General features: G+C 51.6%; 1 protein-coding gene and 1 long non-coding RNA gene across 2 annotated transcripts in view; one reads left to right on the forward strand and one right to left on the reverse strand.

Annotated features, from left to right (window-relative positions):
* The window catches only part of DOC2B (double C2 domain beta), a 147,822-nt gene that overhangs the window by 97,544 nt on the left and 29,853 nt on the right, over positions 1–20,425 (forward strand). The window contains exons 5-6 of the mRNA XM_034752836.1: positions 14,274–14,400; positions 15,130–15,287. Of these exons, the coding sequence (XP_034608727.1) occupies positions 14,274–14,400; positions 15,130–15,287 (285 nt within the window). The remainder of the gene's footprint in view (positions 1–14,273; positions 14,401–15,129; positions 15,288–20,425) is intronic.
* Positions 15,167–20,182, reverse strand: LOC117867645. Its single transcript, XR_004643459.1, has 4 exons — positions 19,945–20,182; positions 18,199–18,647; positions 16,621–16,723; positions 15,167–15,275 (listed from the first exon to the last, which is right to left on the reverse strand). It is a non-coding gene; the product is annotated as an uncharacterized LOC117867645 (long non-coding RNA).

Here is a 20,425-nt window from a genome sequence, read left to right on the forward strand (position 1 = left end):
GCACTCTCAGCTGTTAAATGCTTCCTTCCCTGCACTTCTAGTTCCCTTTCCCATCCTGTCATACACAGAGTAAGAAACAGTCTCTGCCCTGGCCTGTGCTTGCTAAGTAGACAGGACAAAGGAGGTGTCATTATGCCTGTTGTACTGAGGCACAAAGCGGTAAAGTAACTCAACTACAGTCACGCAGGGAGTCTGGCAGAGCCCAAAATTGATCTGCATTGACGTCTGAGGTGTGTTAACATTGTGCAGCTTAAGAGGTGTTCCAACACAGCATCCTTTCACAGCATTGACAGGCCCTGATGCTGCCTGGGTCTTGCTGGGGACAGAATTGTATACAAACAGGGCCAGGTGTGACACCCTGCCAGTAGCCCTTGCTCCCACCCTCTCGCCCAGTGTCTGTGGACACAGTAATAGAATGAACCATCCCGTGTTCAGCCTCAGTCCCTTCCTTCCCACCAATGGATCCAAAATCCTTTGATTAAAGCTGAGATGAGAGCGCACAGTTTTGACCCGTTTCTTTCCTACCCAAAGGGGCTCGCGTTCCTTCTTGTGCGTGCTTTGCCCTCTCCCTATTCCTTGACATTTTATCTCTGCACTCACTCTCTTGCCAGGCTGCTTCTGTCACGCACTTCTGCAGGCTGCCCGCTCAACAGGGGTCCAGGACCATTGTAAAACCTACTTCAGACCACGTGCCATCAGCCCACGACATCCGGATATAAGCCAGCGTGCACAGCCTTTGTCGGGAGCATTCAGCTCTCACAGCGTGAAGCGTGGACCCTTGGCCTTAAGTTGATGCACGTAAACATCCATCAGTTTTGAAAGCATCGCTATTTAAGATGCGGCAAGGGAACATGGTGCTCCACATGCAGTGAGCGTTTATCGTTCCACTGGCTTCTCTCCTGAAGCTCAGAGTGGTCTCTGCAAAGTAATGAAGACATGATTCATTAACTGCCAGTGCGGGAAAGGCATTTATAGATTTAGCACGGAGACGAAAATTCTCTGAGCACCACTGAAACTCTGTAAGCAAATTATTGCCATTATGTGCAATCAGCCAGCACCTCTGTTTGTTTGCTGTTAAGAGAGCTGTGTAGCTGGAGATACGTAATTTATGGAGAATCATCAGCAGGGTTGGAACGTATTTGGGGTATGGTTGGCTGTGTCCAACACTAAACTCACTCTGAACTCCAGACCCTGAGAGGAAACCCTCAGCTCGCTCCCCACAGAGTTCTTGGCATACAAGAAGGTGAATTCATGACTCAGCAGAAGGAAAAATTTAATCACTGTCAGTAAGGGCTTTTCCTGGAAGCTCTGGTACAAAAAAGCAAAACCATAAGCAGAAAGGAAACTGATAGACTCCTCAGCTTGGGTGCAAGCCAGTCCTATGAGTCTGGCTGTGAAGGCCTGGTGTCCCAAAGACATTCCCCCTACCTTGTTTCCCAAGCAGCCCATGCCCTCTAAAGGGTGAGATCCTGAGGCAGTGTGTAACATTGCTCTTGTCCCAGTGTCCTCCCCGACAGGATCTTTGGCAGCATTCCGTCTGCTTTACCTCTACTTCATGGCTTGTTGCAACTCTCACTTGCGAAGCAGTTTAACTGCAGTGTGATAATATTGGGGGCAAACCCTGTCCCCCTGCCCCAGGTTTGGAAAGCACTGATCACTGGGTGTTAAGCAGGGAGGCCCATTGCTTCAGCACCTGCAGTTTGAAGTGAGCCATTTGTTAGTTAACTGGCTGGAGCCCTCCTAGGAATTTATAGCTGGAAAGACGTGCCGTCAGCAGACTCCTTGTATTAGCTGGACGAAAAGGAATTAGTTAAGGCAGTCTGCAGTCTCTGTTCAAACGGGGTAACTTCATCAATGGCAGTGGTTTACTCTGGATTCACACTGGTATAAGTGAGATAGCCTGGGTGGTGAAGGTCTCTCCAAAGCAAGACATTAGGAGCTGGGCTTGTGCAGACTTCATTAAAGTTTAATAAAACTCGATCTAGTGCTGAATGAAATCACGTTTCTCCTGCCCCTGGCGTTTGAAGACAATTTAATAAGAGCCCTCTCTGGCAGCGTGGTCAGGCAGGAGAGGAAGCAGCCAGCCTGGCTCTTGGCTCAGAATAATTTTATTTTAGTCACAAATGACTTGGGTATTCCAAGAGAAGAAAGGTAACAAGGCAACCAGCCTGGAGTTGCATGGCTGCCGCTCGTTGTGCCAGGCTGCTGGAGTGAGTTTGCTCTTTAGATATCTCGGGGGGCTGCTCAGCTCAGAGTGATTCTTGTCAAGCACGCTGTGTGCATCAGGTGATTTGTCCCACTGACCACCCTGGTAGATGTCCATTGTCAAGTGCATTTTAGTGCTTTCCTGCCTTCTTGTCTGTTTTTCTTAATTAGAGCTCTTTTAATGAAGCCGCTTCAGGAAAGGTATTGTCGCTACTCGAGAGGCTGCACCAGTGTCTGAGAATCACTCTCCACAGCTGAGGATTTTAGCAGCAGGAGCAGCGTAAACCTCTAACCAGCTAGGCACTAGTGTTTGATGTCACCTGGTAATAGCTGGGAAAGAAAGTCCTTGCAGGCACCCGCGGCTCCTGAGTTGTGGGTTTTTAGGGTTACCTTGTAGGAAGATGTTGGGGTAGAGGAGAAGCATCCTGTGGGTAGAGGTGGAGACTGTGAATGAGGGTTTCTAGCTTCTTTTATTAGTTAGTGTTTGCACTGCGGTCGCACTCAGGGCCCGCGTCCTGGCCTGGGATCCTGTTGTGCTAGGCACTGTACAAACACACGCAAAGAAATCGTCCCAGCTCAGCTCAGTTACTGACTCACTGTGACCTTGGACAAGCTGCTCAAAGATCCCAGGAGGAGGAGGTCCAGAGTTGTCATGATTAGTGGTGGTAACAATTCTGGAAGGGATATTAAACTTCATGCTTCAGGGGCTTAAGCCAGTCTAGAACGATCAGAGACCAGGAAGAGACCTCATGCTGGGGGGTAGATTATCCTACATCTGTTATTGTGGGAGTCTTCCACTCGGGATGTAAATATTGTTTAAAAAGTTAACTGTTTAAACAATTAAAATTATATTGTTTAATTGGTTAACCGATTAAAGGGAGAGGGGCTGGGGTTAACGGTTAGGGTGGGTTAACCAGTAGGACTCATGCTTACCGGTTAACCATTTAACTGTTTAATATTTTACATCCCTATCTTCCACCTCTCTCTGAAGCATCTGGTGCTGGCCTCTGTCAGAGACAGGGCACTGGACAGATGGACCTGGGTTCTAATCCAGTCTGGCCATTCCTATGTTCTCTGTGGCTACATTGCCCATCTGTAATAAGCAGGCACTGAGTTGTGGTTATCAAGATGTGTTGACCTGAGAGGTCATTATTGACTGAAGCTTGTTCAATATTTTCTTCAAAGGGTGACAAACACTGATGTTCACTGAATCCTGAAGTCAGAAGGCATTCTGTATGCCTGCAGCAGGAGTGTCTGAAAATCTCTCCAGTACAGCCATGAATGTCAGAGGTGTAACAGGGTTTTGGTTTAGAAAAAACATTGTAGAGAAACGTTAGTGGAACTTCTGAAACAACATTGTCAAAGGCAGATCAGGTCCAAGGACCGGAGAGAGCATTACCTCTTATGAACCCATTAGGAAGTCAAGATTTACATAGACTCTTTAGCTCGTCAGAGGTAAATACTAGTTTTCACATAGATTCATGCAGTGGTGGTGTAGCCATGTTGGTCCCAGGATATTAGATATCTTGATATTAGAGAGACAAGGGGTGGGTGAGGTAAAATGTTTTATTGGACCAGCTTCTGTTGGTGAGAGACAAGCTCTCGAACCACACATGGCTCTTCTTCAGGTCTGTGTAAGCTTGAAAGTTAGCCTCTCTCACCAACAGAAGTTGGTCCAATAAAAGATCTCTCCTCACCCACTTTGTGTCTCTGGTTTTCACATAAACAGTCCTACTCTGAATCTCTCCTGAGAAGATCTGAGGTTGAAAATAGCTACATCTCCTCCTTCCGGTAGTGGCTGCTTCTGGATTTCTAGCACCGAAACTAGTTTGGCTCAGTTGTGTATTGAGTGTGGGTGTTGTGTGTCTTTCCTCGTCTAAGCAATCTTTGATGCCTTGCGATTCAAATGAATTGGCCTCGGTGTCGTTACCAGACAGGGCTGGCTACGGGAGGGGGTTTCGTTGGATTCTGTGGAGATGAAAGGCTTTCGGAAATGGTGTTAATGCAGCTGAATTGAGATGAAAGGTGAAAGGGGCTCTGCATTGATCTCCAGCAGGCTCTGACAACCACAGGCGGCATGAGATAGAAAGGAGCCCGGAGATTACACCGCTAGAATTGCCTATAAAATATCCCACCCATCCCTGCTTGGGGATGGCTGGGTGGGGGCACCCCAGTTGGATGCACCTTTCCCTCCCCTTCGCCTTACCCCATCCACAGCTGTGATTAAAGTTAAGGAGAGTCACCTACATAAACCCCTGTGCTTTTCATGACCGGGGCCGGGCTCAGCACGTCAGAGTGATGGGGGCCAGCTGGGTGTGGGGTTCGATTTCTCTGTCCCTGGTGGAGTTTGTCCCGTTCTACATGCGTGTTCACACACAAGCCGTTAAGGACTGACTGATAACACTGCCTCCTGCGAGTGCTGGATGCACCAGCTGGGATGTATTGGGGAGGATGCCCCAGACCTCGCCAATCCCCAGGTGTCAGTAGGGTATGAAATATCCAGGCTGGGATTTTCAGAGAGGCCTAAAGGAGCGTGGTACCCAAAGGCATGAGACTTGCATGCCCTAGCTGCCCTCTTCCCACTCTACACTGGCCCATGCTGAGTTCAGCTGTGGTGCAGCTGAGCCGTGTGTGGGTATATCTGGAGCACTGGGGGAGGTGATTCGCAGGCCACCGCAGGGAATGCTCCAGCGATTCCAGCTGGTGACAGATGGCCCAGCTGGGCTGTACCAGGGAACAGTCCTGTGCTGACAGCAGGAGGCTTAGGGAACCCAAATGGCTCTCTTCTGTCTCTCATATCTCTGGGTCCATGGTGAGAAGATAAACCCCTAGCTGGGAGGCTGCTGTGTTTGGGAGTTAGCACTAGCCTCTGGAGTGAGGACCAGCCTCCCATGGATAGTAGTAACTGCTAAAAGTTAGCATTTGTACAGGGCTTTGGAGCTGCAAAGCCCTCTGCAAACAGAAACTAATTACTGCAGTCTCTGCCACATTAATTCTTCAGTGGATGAAATAAGCAAACAAAGAAACCCCCAGCAAGGTTAGATATGTAACAAATCCCGGCTTTCATCCCAGGTATCGCTCCTCTGCACACCCTGGCCACTCAGAATCCCAGGGCAGATTCTGTCGGGGCTAATGCAGTTCCAAAATTACAGTCCCCATCACTTGAGCACAAGGAGATTCTCCACTAGCTGCTAGCTCAGGGGTCGGCAACCTTTCAGAAGTGGTGCCGAGTCTTCATTTATTCACTCTCATTTAAGGTTTCGCGTGCCGGTGATACATTTTAACGTTTTTAGAAGGTCTCTTTCTATAAGTCTATAATATATAACTAAACTATTGTTGTATAAAAAGTAAATAAGTTTTTTTTAAATGTTTAAGAAGCTTCATTTAAAATTAAATAAAAATGCAGAGCCCCCCGACCGGTGGCCAGGCCCCGGGCAGCGTGAGTGCCACTGAAAATCAGCTCGTGTGCCGCCTTCGACACGTGTGCCATAGGTTACCTACCCCTGTGCTAGCAGTACAGAGCCGGACAGACAGCTGAGCAATTCTGTTTCCATCCAGTAGAGGGGGGTGATGCCCATACTCAGTAGGCCAGCGGTTCTCAATCTGTGGGTTGGGACCCCAAAGTGGGTCATGCCCATTTTAATGGGGTCGCTAGGGTTTTAGACTTGCTGGGCCTGGGGCTGAAGTCAAACATCCAAGCCCCACCGCCCCGGGCTGGGGGCTTCAGCCCTGGGCAGTGGGGCTTAGGTTACAGCCCGCACCTGCCCAGGGCTGAAACCCTCAAGCTTCGGCTCCCCTGGGGGGTGGGGCTTTGGCCCCCTGCCCAGGATGGAGGGGCTCAGTCTTCAGTCCCCCTTCCTGGGGTCGTGTAGTAATTTTTGTTGTCAGAAGGGGGTCGTGGTGCAAGGAAGTTTGAGAAGCCTGCGCTAGGCAGTTCAGATCCTTATTCTTTATGGGCTTCTGGCTGTGCTGTCTGTTCTTACTCAGCGGCTGAGGGAAGTGCACTTTTGCAAGAGGTCAGCTATAATAATTGCTTAAAGAAAGTACATGGTAATTAAGTTACTCTGTTAATTTGCTGCCAGGCAAAGAATGAGAGAGGTCTGGGAAGCTTACTGGGCTCCTGCTTAATGGCAGAAGCAGCCAATTACCACAGGAAGAAGGGGAGGGTTAAAAGAAGGACCCTAGCACCCTGTGGCCCATTAAAGCCGCCACAGACTGCCATGCATAGCCCCTAGTTAGATGTGACTTTTCGTCTTGCAATTGAAATGACGCCCCCAGAATAACCTCATGGCATGTTGTGATTCTGTATTGCATCAAGGAGGGCCGATTCTGTTCTCCCCGCCTGCTGTCCCAGAAAGGAGCAAAGAGGGACTGAGACATGTGCCTTGGTGGCTTACGTTGTCTCTACGTACATGCCTAGGCTCAAGAGAAGGACGGCCCAGTGGTTAGGGAACAGGCCTAAGACCTGGGAAAGCTGGATTCAATCCTCTGCTCTGCCACAGACTTCCTATGTGGCCTTGGGCATGTCACTTAGCCGATCTGTGCCTCGGTTCCCATCTGTACAATGGGAGTAAGAGCCCTGCCTCATGGGGCATTGAGTGGATAAATCCTTTCAACATTGTGAGGTGCCCAGATGCCATGGTGATGGGGGACAGATAAGTACCTTAGATGGAAGCACCATGGGAAGGGAAGGTACAAGGAGCCACATGTGGGCAAAGCTGATCAGTGTCAGAGATTGAGCAATCCCGGTGCAGAGTGGGAGTGGGAAGATAGGGGCAGGAGCTCACCTGGCATGAGGCAGAGCAGGAGGGCTGGGGGTTGTGGCTTCTTCCCCACCTGCTAGCACCTGGAGGCATGTTCTAGGACAGCATCCTTGGAGGTGCTACTTCTGCACCTGCAGCCCTTGGAGGCGAGCCGTCCCCTGTACCCATTCTCACACCAGAAGGTCCCCATCTCCTCCCTCCCTAAGCACAGCGAGTTGCAATGTTTTGGAGCTGCATCCACACTTGTGGGTGCTTTGCTTTGCTCTTCTAAGAGGATTCTCCTTCCTCGGGAGCAAAGCAGCCCTTGTTAATGTGGGGACTTTCTTCGGGGTTCCCGTGAGGTCCTTTCCTTGGCATTAACCTCGAAATTTAAGTTTAATTTAATGGGAAACAGTAGAGGGGGTGAGGTGGGGGGAATCTGTCCCCTGCTGAGTTTGTGCTGGATTCTGCTAATAATTTGCTCCCCAGCACGGAGTGGAGAATAGACTCCAGTATGTTAAACCAATCTCTGGTGAGTTCATTAGCTGCTAATACAGGCTCTGGAATTGTTAGCATACACATTTATTAGCATGCTTGCTGCCTTGATCATTTAGACCGGTCACTTTTTTTTTTAAATTGTTCTTCCCTGTACAAAAAAAAATGTTTCCTGCATGCATGGAAGCACTAGTCGTAACATTTAAATTACTCCAATTATGTTGGTTTTGGCCCCAGTTCCTCATGGAAAAAAAACCCTGAGCCACTGTAATTAAAATAAATGTGACAGCCTTATCACATCAACCATCCCCGCAACTTGGAAACGCAGGAGTTTGTTCTCATCTTGATGCACTGGGAGGGCTCACGTCCCTCTTCGCCTACACACAGAGTGAGAGCGTGCTCTGAAACCGGAGGGAGAGGAGCAACAAGGTCCACGTGCATTGGCAGCCCAGGTAGGATGCCTTGGGTGGAGCGAGAACCCCAGCCACGTTGTCAGGATTTTGCACGGGCGCTTCGCAGATAGTCTGCATGGGCTGCAGTGCAGCCAAGCTATGGGACCAAAGTGGGTTGCAGACATTGTTAAAGCGAACAGGTGCCTGAAGCACTCAACTCCAAAGGAAAGGGCCGACACCCAGAGCCACGTGGCCGAGAGGGGAGTGGACAGCTAATGGGGTTTACTGGATTTCAAACTGGGTGGCTGGGACCCAATTGGCGCGTGGGCAGTGAGCAACAGAGTGTGTCCGTTGCAGTGTGTTGCTTGATGATCTACACTTCAAAGGGTACGTCCAGACTACCCACCATATCGGCGGGTAGCGATCGATTTATCGGGGATCAATATATCACGTCTCCCCAAACGCGCTCCCCGTCGACTCCGGAACTCCACCAGAGCAAGCGGCGGTAGCGGAGTTGACGGGGGAGCCGCGGCCGTCAATCCCGTGCCGTGAGGACGGGAGGTAAGTTGGAATAAGATACGTCGCCTTCAGCTACTGTATTCCCGTAGCTGAAGTTGTGTATCTTACATCGACACCCCCCCCCCCCAGTGTAGACCAGGCCAAAGTTGCATTGCCTAGTCACGTCAATCAGGGATGTGGACAAACCCGACCGACACAGCTATGCCGGCAAATCCCCCAGTGTAGACACAGCTGTGTTGGCTGGAGAGGGCTTCTGTCTGCATGGTGGTGCTCCTATACTGACCGACAAACCCCTGTTGTCATAGGTGGTCTCTCTGTTGAGGGGCCAGGCCTGTGTGGATCGTTGGAGAGAGAGAGGAACAAGGCAGAAAGGTGTCTGGCTTGAGCCTCCGGCACAAGGGAGCTGTCTGCAGGCAGGTCTTTTCCCAGTCCCATTCCAGGAAACCGGACCTTGTGTCATCAAAGAATGTTCCCAAATCACACAGAGGAAATACCCTGCCTCTGCCTCACTGATTCCTCATCCAAACAGCAGTTGCCTTCCCAGGCCCTGAATTTCAGCCGAAGGCAGCGCTTGGGAGAGGCAGTGAGCTGCAGTACATGTGCCAGTCACGTGTTGCAGCGCCACGCACACCGCAACTTCTGCACTTCAGTGGGCCAATGTTCCAACCTAGCTCCAGCAACAGGAAACCTGAGCTCTCATCCCTGTGTGCCAGGGACACATTCCGATCTCGGGCAGGTCACGGAGGGTCCGATCCAAAGCCCACTGAAGCCAATGGGAATTTTTCTGTTCCCTTCAAAGGCAGCGGCATTGGGGCCTTGTCTTCTGACTTTCAAACCTGCAGCTGCCACGGATTTGCTGGGACTTGGGGATGCTCAGCATCTCTGACAGTGGGTCATTAACCTGGCCCTTTCGGAGTCTGCCTCTGTACAGCGGGGATCAGGCTGTGAGGCTGGCAGACTAGGTGGCAGCTCATTGCCAAGGTCCCTAGGCCTCAATTGAACGCTGACAACTACAGAGCTGGAATCAGACTGGCTCAGCTGTGTGCTGGCATTGTTAAAATAGAACTATAAGAATGCGTTTAGACGTCATTGAACGCTTGTGAGCTGCTGCCTGAGTCAGTCTCACTCACAACATCTATAGCCCATATTGTAAGGCATATTTGAGTATTTGCATTATAAGCCATCAGACAGGAGAGAGACATTAACTCATGTGAAATGCTGGTCCCCAACCAAAGGTGTTGTGTCCTGCCTGACAAGGAAGGCCTATCAATGCCAGACAGACTAGCTTGGAACATTAAAGAGGACAAAAGACTTTGTTGTTACTCCCCCCCTCCATCCCGCTCCCTCCACCACATACACATGAAGATGAGTCTTGCACGTTAATTCCTCCCATCAGCTGAGTTTGCAGCTCAGAGCAGAAGGGGGAACAAGGAGGAACTGGATCTCATTGCTGCTTGACTCTGCGGGCGAGGGGTTTCTAGGCGTAAGCAGGGGATCCTCAATTGCTTAGCCTGCGTTAGCCCTAAAGGACATCTAGAGCTTGCTTCTATTACCTCTGGAAACTTAAGACTTTAACTCATTTGGGCGTGTGCATTTACCTGCTTTAACCTTGTAAATAATTCTCTTATTTCCTTTTCCTACTAATAAATCAGTATATAGTTTATTATAGGATTGGCTACTAGTGTTGTCTTTGGTGTGAGATCAGGGCCGGCTCTGGCTTTTTTTTGCCTTAGGCAAAAAAGCCACCCGCCCCGCCCCCCCCCAGCGCGGCAGGGGAGGGCGCCGAGCCCTGCCGCGGGCCCACAATCCCCGACCGGCGGGAGGAGGGCGGAGAGCCCGGCCAGGGCTCTCCGCTCTCCCCGGCGGCCAGAGCACCGGGAGGAGGGCGCAGAGCCCGGCCGGGGCCCGATCGGCTGGAGCACCGGGGAGAGGGGGGCGAGCCCGCTGCGGCTCCGCTCTCCCCGGCGGCCGGAGCACCACGGGGACGGCAGCGAGCCCAGTCGCAGCCCTGCTCTCAGGCCGGAGTGCCCTGCTGCACTGCCCCCCTCCAGGCGCCGCCCCAAGCACATGCTTGGTGGGCTGGTGCCTGGAGCTGCCCTGTGTGAGATCTAAGGTGCAATTGACCCGGGGTGAGTGACTGGTCCTTTGGGACTGGATATAACCAGAATATTGCTGTGATTCGTGGTGTAAGGGCCCGTCTCTCACAAAGACAGTCTTGCCTAGGTGAAGAGACAGATGGGGGTATCCAAGGGGGCTGTCTGTGACTCCCTGGTTTGGCTATTATGGTGCCTGAGGAATATACACTCGATACTTGGTTGATGAAATCTAAGTATAGAACTCAGCCCATTTGGGGGTTGTGCCCTGGGTCTTAGCAGTGTACCCTGAGGTTGGTACTTATGCTCTTAAGTCTGCAGGACAGCCCGACATGGGCTACCCTGTTTATTGTTAGTTACCTGAATTGTGGTAGCTCCTGGAAGGAAGGAAGGAAGGAAGGAAGGAAGGAAGGAAGACCCACACACACCAGTGCTAGCTCCCCAAGGAGCTTACAGACACCATGTGGAAAGGGAAGTGAGGTTCCCAGCATCCATGATGGGACTTGGGGATGATATGGGGACTGTGAGCTCTCTGGGTCAGGAACCATTTTTTATTTCTATGCATTCAGCACAACGGGGCCCTGATCCAAATCAGGGCTGCTGAGCAGTAGCGTGATGCAAATAATTATGAATAGTGTGTTTGTGTTTTTAAAGCACTATGGAAATGTAGGACCCAATCCCTACTCAGGTGAGGAGTCCCATTCACTTCAGGGGGCCGAGCTGCAGGATTGGGCCCATAAATTTTGTTTCTATTACCGTAGTGGCTAGAGACCCCCACAGAGGGTGGGGCCCCATTGTGTTAGGTCCTGTGCATACATATAGTAAGAGGCAGTCCTGCCCCAAAGAGTTTACAGTTTAAATAGACAAGACAGACGGTGTGGCAGGAAGCAGACATATGGTGAGGTTAAGTGACTTTCCCAAGGTCACACAATGGGTTGGTGGCAGTGCTGGGAATAGAACCCAGGACCTAGTCCAATGCTTTGTCTGGTAGCCTATGCTGTCTTTCACCTGCAACTTGCCACATACGTCTTGTTGCTCTCCCCTGAAAGCAAAGGATAACGGAACAGACTGATGTGTCAGCTGGTCTAGAAGCACCTGCAATGCCACCCAGGAACAGCTCCCATGTCCAGTTCAGCCATTGCTTGTACCTGCTGGATTTAATGTGTTGTCATTGCTCTTGATTAAAGCACACAGAAAACACTAGCACCCAGCTGCCAGCAAATTAAATAGTTTCCATAAGAAAAAATATCTGGAGATCAACGATCGGGAGCTGCAAGTGGGTGATTGGGAAAGCTTTCGAGGGCGAGCGTGAACCCTCTCTGAATGCATTAATTCGTTAATTAAAATTAATGTGGCCATTTCTGCTCCTAGGCTCTAAAATTCTAATAAAACCCACATGATAATTTATCTTATACACAAAAATTAAAGTGCTCTGGAGACAGATGGATTTTTCCCCTCAATATTTATTGTTTCTTTCCACTCAGAGCCAAGGAAACTTTAAGAAATAGGAATTTATATGGCACCCTATAAACTGCAGTATAAATTGTACGCCAGGATCTCTTCAAACACCAGCTGAGATACAGGTACCACTGAGGTGCAGGACAGCACCAGTTTGCCACAGAAAGTGAAGCAGAATCCTTTACCCAAATGAAACGGCAAGAGGATTTAGCTAGGCAGAATGTAATGTACCAGAGCTGAAATGGGAGTATACCTCACCAATGTTGTTGTTTTATTATTTGTACGGTGGTCGTGCCTAGGAGCCGCGTCATGGGCCAGGACTCCATTGCACGAGCCGCTGTGCAAACAGAGGTGGTCTCTGTTCTGAGGTGCAAACAATCTATTAGTGCCTTATTTTTGCAAATAGTGCTTTGTGATCTTTAGGGATCAGCCTCTCCCCCAGAGGAATCTTATCTGAAGGGGACCAAAACAGGACTGAAAATAAAGTGTACATTTTTGACAGTGAGGGTAATTAACATTGGAACAACTTACCAAGGGTCATGGTGGATTCTCCATCATTGACCACTGTTAAATCAAGATTGGATGTTTTTCTACCAGATGTGCTCTAAGGATTATCTTGGGGGGCTGGTTCTCTGGCCTGTGCTATACAGGGGATCAGACTCGGTGATCACAGTGATCCCTCCTGGTCTTGGAATCTGTGAGTCTGTGAAATGCTACTGCCAAAAATACCACCACAGCTACTTCTGGCTGGGATTCAGGCTGTCATGACTCCGTTCCAGCCCTGCCGCCGACTCACTGCTGGGTGATTCTGGGCGAGTCACTTAGCGCCAGAGTTTTCAAATGCCCTCAGAGTTAGACCAACTTGGCGTGCTTGTGGAAATCCCACTCAGTCTCTGTGCCACAGCTCCCTACTTGTCCCATGGGGATAGTAACACATCCTCCCCCCGCTCCCCCCCCCCAGCCTTGGCTGCCGTGTCTGTTTAGAGTAGACTGGCAGCTCTTTGGGGCAGGGACTGTCTCTCCCTATAGGCTTGTGCAGCACCCAGCCTATGAGGCCCCGATCTCCGTTGGGTCCCTCTAGGTGCTACTGTAATGCAAATTGGTAAATATTAATAAGAATAAATTGGCACTTGATGGTGTTTCTCATTTGTAGATCTCAGAGCACTCTACAAGCCTGGCCTCAAGCATTAGGTGAGCATGAAGTTAAATGACTTGCCCATGGTCAGACAGCTAATCAGTAGCAGAGATCAGATTAGAATCCAGGAGCCCAAACTCCATTTTCCCTGCAGTGCTTCCTGCTGCTCTATAGCCTGACATTGCAACTCCCACTGACTTCAGTGGAAATGCTCAGGATCAAGCCAGGAATTTTCTGCTAACGAGCCTGCCTCCTGCAGAAGCCCATGTGTCAGTGCAGGAGTAGGCAGCGTAGGTGGCGTAGCAGTGTGACCAGCAGAGTCAACCTAGCTGCAGCCAGGGTGTAGTGCAGCAGCATCGATACACCTTTCCGTCCAAGGTGGATGCACTCGGTTCGCTGTGTGCGTGGAGGCTCATGTTTGAACCCCGAGGCCTTCCCTGCTCCGCGAGGGTGTTACAGATCCAGAGGTGCTGTTGCCAGGACTCAGTTTGCCCCAGGACTTCAGCTGACATTGTCTCACCCCTTCCACCGCTGTACATCAGCTGATGCCCCCCAAACCAGAGGTGGCTCCATTTTAATGGTGGTAAATGTGTACACACTTCGTAAAGTGGGCTGGGATCCTTCAGGAAATGCACTTCGATGATATTTGAATATACACCTATGGCTGCTCTGCTTCCCCTCTCTTTTTGATGGGGAGGAGTCAGGTATGGGCCCCCTTCTTTGGAGCGCTGAAGACAGCTTCCCATACTTACTGCACTGAGAAACGCTAAACCTCTGAGACATCCCGTTTCTGACCGTGCCCACACAGCCCTTAGTGAAGGAGCTGACTCATCTTGGGGTGGAGAGTCACTCATTTCAGTCTCTGGGCCATGCTTTGAAGGCTTAGCCCTGGAGAACTGGTGAATTAGGTCTATAGTTGGTGAATTAGGACTGTATTTTCCCTATGGCCACATGGCACTAACAGGGCCCCTTTGTCGGGCAATTCCACCTGAAAAGCCAGCGTTTGGATGGGCCTTGGCATCAGAGCTCTGCCTTCCCTTTGCCCATGGGGGGGGGGGGCACCATGGAGGAAGCTTGTTCTGCAGCTGCCCATGCCATACTGGGTCTGGGAGGAGCAGAGGGTTTGAATGTGGCGCTCAGTTCACCCCCCAGTTAGCAGGAAATACAGATTGGCCCCTCCTCTTTTGCCAGCCTGTCTCAGGACTGATCCCCTCCTCTCCCCCGTGTGTTTCAGAATTTCCGTCTGCGACGAAGACAAGTTCCGCCACAATGAGTTCATCGGGGAGACGAGAATCCCACTGAAGAAGCTAAAGCCCAACCAAACCAAAACCTTCAGCATCTGCCTGGAAAAGCAGCTGCCGGTGAGTGAGGGCAGGGCTCTGGGATGGGTGACTGGGCGGCGGGGTAGAATCTAGCTTTGACTGATGGGCTCTGCCTTAGGCCTCCTTGTCTCCTTTTCACTTCTTCGCCCTCCCTCAGCTGCTTAGGGGGTGCTTTGAGGGCCCCTCTCCCCAAACGGGTGTGGAGGGAGTGCCCCCTCGCCAGCCTGGCCGTTGGGAGTTCTGCCTCGAAGTGCTTGGCCACATGCCAACAGCGGAGCTGCAAAGGGGCCAGCAGTGACAGCCTGATTGGGGACACCCTCCTCTCCCCCATGGCAGCTGACAGGCTGAAGAGGCCTAGAGGGACTTGGGCCAGCCAGAGGGGAAAGCTGCAAAGCCAGCCGCCCTCCACGGTACCGGGAGGAGAGAGATTCCAGATCGTGTGTTAGTGCAGCGCAGCATGCTTGACAAGTCGCTGAAGGCTAGAGCTGGGTTTCTGGTGAAAAATGCAGCTTCGGTGACCCCGAAACACAGTGTGAATCCGTGTCCGTTTTGCCAGATTGCTTCAGTCGGGAAAAAAATCTGAAAAAATGCAAGTGTTTCACTTGTCCCATTTGAAACAAAAAGTCATTTCGAAGTTTCCTTTCCTTTTATTTTTTAAATATTAAAAAAACATTTAAAAAATGCTCCAGGTGGCAATGGGATGTTTCGTTGTGGGTGAACGAACCGCGCACTGAGTTATGCTTGTTTCTCTTCCCCCAACTCCCCCAGATAGATAAAACAGAAGACAAGTCCCTGGAGGAGCGCGGCCGGATCCTCATCTCCCTCAAGTACAGCTCCCAGAAGCAAGGCCTCTTGGTCGGCATCATCCGCTGTGCACACCTGGCTGCCATGGATGCCAACGGCTACTCCGACCCCTACGTGAAAACGTAAGTAAGTGACGCGTGATTTGAAGGTGGAGACGGCCGATCTGCCCCAGTGACCAGGCGGAAGGGCCAGCAGGGCTTGCTTGTGGCTTCGTTTGTTGGGGGTGGGGAAATTCCAGCCCCCCTCCCGTGCACAGCTGGCGTGGGGAGAAGGGAGCCTTGAACTAGCCTGGCCATGGGGCTACATGCTGGGGCCAGAAGCAGATGCCCCATCTCCTGACTCAGTGCGTGCCAGCAAGGCGGGCGGAGTGGAGGGTGTTGTTAGCCGCCCCTGGCCTGGCTGGATACCACACCGAGACTGGGAGTGTCACAGGAGCCAGAGGTGCCCAGCTCCTAATGATTCCGCAATTCTAAGGCCAGAAGGAGCCATTACGATCAGCTGGTCAGACCCCCTGCGTAGCACAGGCCTGGGAGCCTGTCCAGTGAGGAGGAGACCGCTGGACGTGTGGCCTGGCTGGTGTATCACAGGCGGGCGATATCTTGGCAACTGGACAAGGCCCTGATTGTCCCTTCCATATCCCTGACCAGGACTTTGGAATAAACTGCTCCCCTCCCCCACCCTCAGCCGGAAAAGGCTTCCCATGTGTTCCAGTGAGCCCAGCGCCTGCTGGGTGCTAGTGGGATTTGGGTGCCGAGTCTCCTAGGGTCAGATTTTTAAAGGTATTTAGGAGCCTAAATATGCCGACAGACACCGTGTGGGGCTTTCAGAAGCTCTTGTGACATCCCAGTTGCCTGGCTACAGCTGCAAGACAATGGGGCTGCAGGGAACTAGCCACTTGAAAGGGCAGAGGCATAACGGCACCTTCTGCAGACGCAGCTGGGTGCCACCTGCAGCCAGCAACGTCCTCTGGTTCTGGTGAGCCAGAGCCGCCTCACCATTTGAGTCGTAAAGAGGCAATAACAGCTGAGGCGGGGCGGGCATCCCATAAAGCGGGTGGCCACGTGTGATTATAGTCACCAATATGGGGACAAGGATAAGGCAATTGCTTCTGACATGATCCAGTGACTTTCCTTGCAACCTAATGTAATGATTTAATTGTGCACAGTTAAGCCATTATGCAAGGCAATCAGGAAACATTATGCAGGGCTGATGCCCATGTCATGAGACAGGAAGATTTAACCCCTTGAGAGGAGCCTGAATACCCTACAGGAGACTGTCCCCACCCATACATGCTCTGCCTTCTGATGCACCCACACTGATGAGTGCTTGAGTGATCCAGTGGTACACGTGTGGTCAGATCAGGCACCTTGGCATACGCTCTGGAGGCCTAGAGGATTAGATCAGGGGACTGGGAGAATTTCCCAGGTTCTGTTCCTAGCTCTGCCTTTGACTCACCTGTGTGGCCTTGAAAAACAGGAATGGCTTCGTTCACCTCCCTCGGAGAGGCAGTGTAGGGCGTAGCTGTGTAAAGCTCTTTGAGATCCATGGGTCAAGGGTGCTATGGCAGAGAAAAGCGTTGTTAGTGCTGCCAGGTTCCTCATCCGGGAGACGAATAAGCGGGAGTGTTCATCTGTGCGCCACTTACATGGCCAAGCACCTACACTTCTAGGGCATGTTAATGTAAATTTCCCGGTGGAAGCCGGGGTGTAGTATTTTGCATACCAAGCACGAGTGGGTGAGGGGAAGTGGTGCAGGGGTGGGGATCTCGGGATGGGAATGCTGACATGCTGTGGTGCTGAAGGGGTTAGGAAGGCAGCAGAATCTTCTCAGTGAGGGGGAGTGCGGGGGTCCGTGCACTGTAAAAGCACCAGAGGAGCTGCTGGTGAATGGAGCCTTGAACGATTGGGAGGATGGTTAGCAGAACAGTGTGCATGGAGTCCCCCATCCCCTCTCCCAAACAGCACGTGGTGTGATGCACCATGCCTGGGAAAGGTCGCGGAGGGTTTGGCTTTGCATCACTCCAATCTGGCTCCCTCATTAGTGCCCTGCAGTGGAATAATGAGTCGCAGCTTCCCTTTCATTTGTTCCTGTCCAATTCCTGGAGCAGCAGGGGCCTGGGAGTCTGATTCAGAAGCTGCGTGAGACTGTCAGCAAAGCTGGGGGTAATTATCTCCAGGGGCAACAGATTCCCCACCACAGGGGTCTGCCCAGCACTGCTGTTTGGCTGGGAGGCTTCCCATCATCACCCCATGGTGGCTGACAGCTACAAGCAGCTGCAGTGATCCAGTGGCAGTGGGGGGGCATGTGTTTGTGGAGCCCCAGCACTGCGGTTTCCTCCCTCTCTTTCATATCAGGGGCCTCTGGCTGTTGAGAAGGGAGGGGAGAGTTTGGGGGAATAATTGAGATGTCTAATCTTGATTAGGGCCCTAATTAATTCAGCAAACCTGATAGTTTGCATAATACGAGCTCATTACCCTGTGCCAGGGAAGCCTGGAAAGATTCAGTCCAAAGAATAAATCAGGCCAGTTCCCTCCCTTACGTAGATTTTAAAGCATAGCATGGGCTCTGCAGCAGGCTGGTTTTGAGTTGGGGGTGAAGGCCCGTGCCTGTGAAAGGGAGACAGCAGTGAATGGAGCCAGACACGATGCGGCAAACTTATCTCCCCCCCCCCACACGTTCTCTGAACATTCTTCGCTCCTGACCAGCAGCCCCCCGGCTGTTCCAGCCCTGGGCTTTCCCCTGCACCCGTACCTTTGCCGATGCTCCTCAGTTGTGTCCCGCAGCCACTCCCGGGATCCCTGCCAAACATCCACGCAGCTCTGCCAAAGCACCTCCCTCCTAACCTCCACCCCATTGCTGTCCCAGCCCTGAGCTTCCCCTGAGCACAAACTTCCCCATGTGTCGCCGGGGGGGCTGTGTGATGTGCAGAAGTATCTGCTAAGGACAAGGCTGGGGCCAGGACACATCCTGTTGTTGTGAACTGGGAGCGAACTGGGCAGGATACTGAAGCCCTGATGTTAGAGTGAATCTTACCTCGGGGCCTGGGCAGGGGCTAGGGGGACTGGGAGCCGGACATGGAGCCTTTTAGCTGCTGGTTCCAAGTAAGAACTCGGCCGTCCGGGGTCCCGTCACAGGCAGGTGCCTCCTTTCTGGTTTACGATTTTGGCTCCTGCTCAGTTTCCCGCCTCCTTCCTCCAGGGCCCCAGGCCAGTGGCCGTCTCCTCAGTGATGCAGGGCTAAGGGAGCTGGTGATTGTGAATAATCAGGACAGCACTGGCTAGGGAAGCTGGAGGAGGACGCGGTGATTTCTTTGCTTGCGACTCGGCATCTGTGAACTGGACACACGGCTGGTCCCTTCTACAGCCTCCGGTTCCTGCTGCTCCTTTGTCCTATCTGCCCCCAGCCCGATCCTCTCACCCGCCTCTTCTGTCTTCTCTGTTGCCTCGGACACCTCCCAGGGCAGGGATGTGTTTGTGCAGCACCTAGCATGGGGGAGCATCGGTAGTTTCAGATATCCGGTTCCTGTTAGATCTGAATGGGCACTGGGCATCCCCAGCCCCTTTGAAAGTCTCACCGATAGCAAACCAGGGAGGTGTGCGTGTTTCAGGCTGCGCTGGGCGTGATGCAAGAAGCCTGCAGCCATTAGTGCAATCGTGTATGCTGAATCCCAGTTCAGGGTGGTTCATGTGCAGAGACGGGATGGGGGTGAGAGGTGGCCTGAGATAATCAGCCAGGCTGAAAAAAGCCAAAAGCCCTGTATCCCTATGATCTCCCCCACCCCTCCCCGCCATGGTGCATGGGCAGGCAGTGCGTAGTGCCCCAGTTCAGAATGATGCTCCCCGCCCCCCATCCAGCTCTGTCCCACCACTTAACAAATAGAGACATCAGAATTGTCTCTTGGCAGGGGCACGCGGCTGGCCGAGTAGATGGGCTAACGGGGCCTGTTGGAGAGGGTAGCTTGCATTTGCTCATGTCAGAAATACAGCATTGCTGAGACGTGAACTTCCTCCTAGCTCGCACTGTGCCTATTGGGTCCTTAAAAAATTTTATTAAGATGATGATAAAAAAAAAAAAGTGAACAGAGTTTGAGCATAGAAGTTTCTGGTTATCAGGGAATAACGTACAGATTATCGAGGGTGCAAAGTTTGGTTTAAGATCAAGTGGCATAAGGAATACATAATCTGCAATATCCCTGATTGGGGGTAAAAGGTTGATGGGTCAAAGTACAGACATTGAGATATGATGGTACGAAGTTCATAGAGTGGCTATGTTCGGGTGTGGAGTATAATGAGTGGATATGATGATGAGGATGGATTGACCCTCATTTGGTGAGATTTTAATGTTCAGGGAGTTTATGGTTCCAGTTCATATGATCCAACGGAGAAGGTCTCCTGGTCCCTTTCTCGTAGTGGGAGAATGGCATTCTCCCCCTCCTGAGTCCTTGCCCATCAGGGGGTGCACGGACACCCAAGAGGGCCAGGGCACACTGTGCTACTGAATGTGCGGTGTGTTAGAGGCGGGGCCTAAAGAGCCCATGGTATTTTTATTTGTGCAGAGCAGGTGTGCTCACCCCAGAATCTATGACTCAGTCCCAAACTGGGCAATTACATTCTGCCTCAAGACAGAGGCTTCCTGTCCTAATTGGAGGTGTTGCTATGCACAACTTAGCAGCTGGTATGTTTCACTCCAGAGGTGGCTGCATTTCAGCCAGTGCATGAAGCGATTCCTGTGTATGCCAGTATTGAGGTTTGCAAAATGCTATATAAGGCGTCAACTCACCAGTTTCCTGAACAGAGAAGCAGGTGGTTGTGATCTGTGGGAGGCACCAGACGTACTTGCACCTCGCTCTTGGGCTGGCCCGTTGGCACATTTCCTTTTTGTCTTGCACCTTGAGAGCCTGTGATCGTTCGTTGGGAAAGAATTGTTATTCAGTAAAGCCGGACCCAGCTTCTTGCCTTGTAAAAGACTGATGTGTAAAGGCTGGAATGCAGGCCCCCCTCCCCCCCCCGCCCCTGGAGAAATGGTCTGTTTGAGCGGAGCCGGAGTACACCCACATGCGCTCCCTGACCTCATTGCTATTCCACTCCATGCTTGTAGGGTGACAGAGCGCCTGCAAGAGCCTTTTATGTGAATTCCCCAGTGGTCATATTCCTCCTAGGGGAATAGCTTCCAAAAAATAGGCTCTCCCCCAGGGAAACCACGCCGGTAACGTCTGGAGAAGGTACAAACCATTTGTGCACCATAAACTCAACGTGGCTAA

The sequence above is a fragment of the Trachemys scripta genome, chromosome 18 (assembly GCF_013100865.1).
Source record: "Trachemys scripta elegans isolate TJP31775 chromosome 18, CAS_Tse_1.0, whole genome shotgun sequence".
NCBI lineage: Eukaryota > Metazoa > Chordata > Testudines > Emydidae > Trachemys > Trachemys scripta.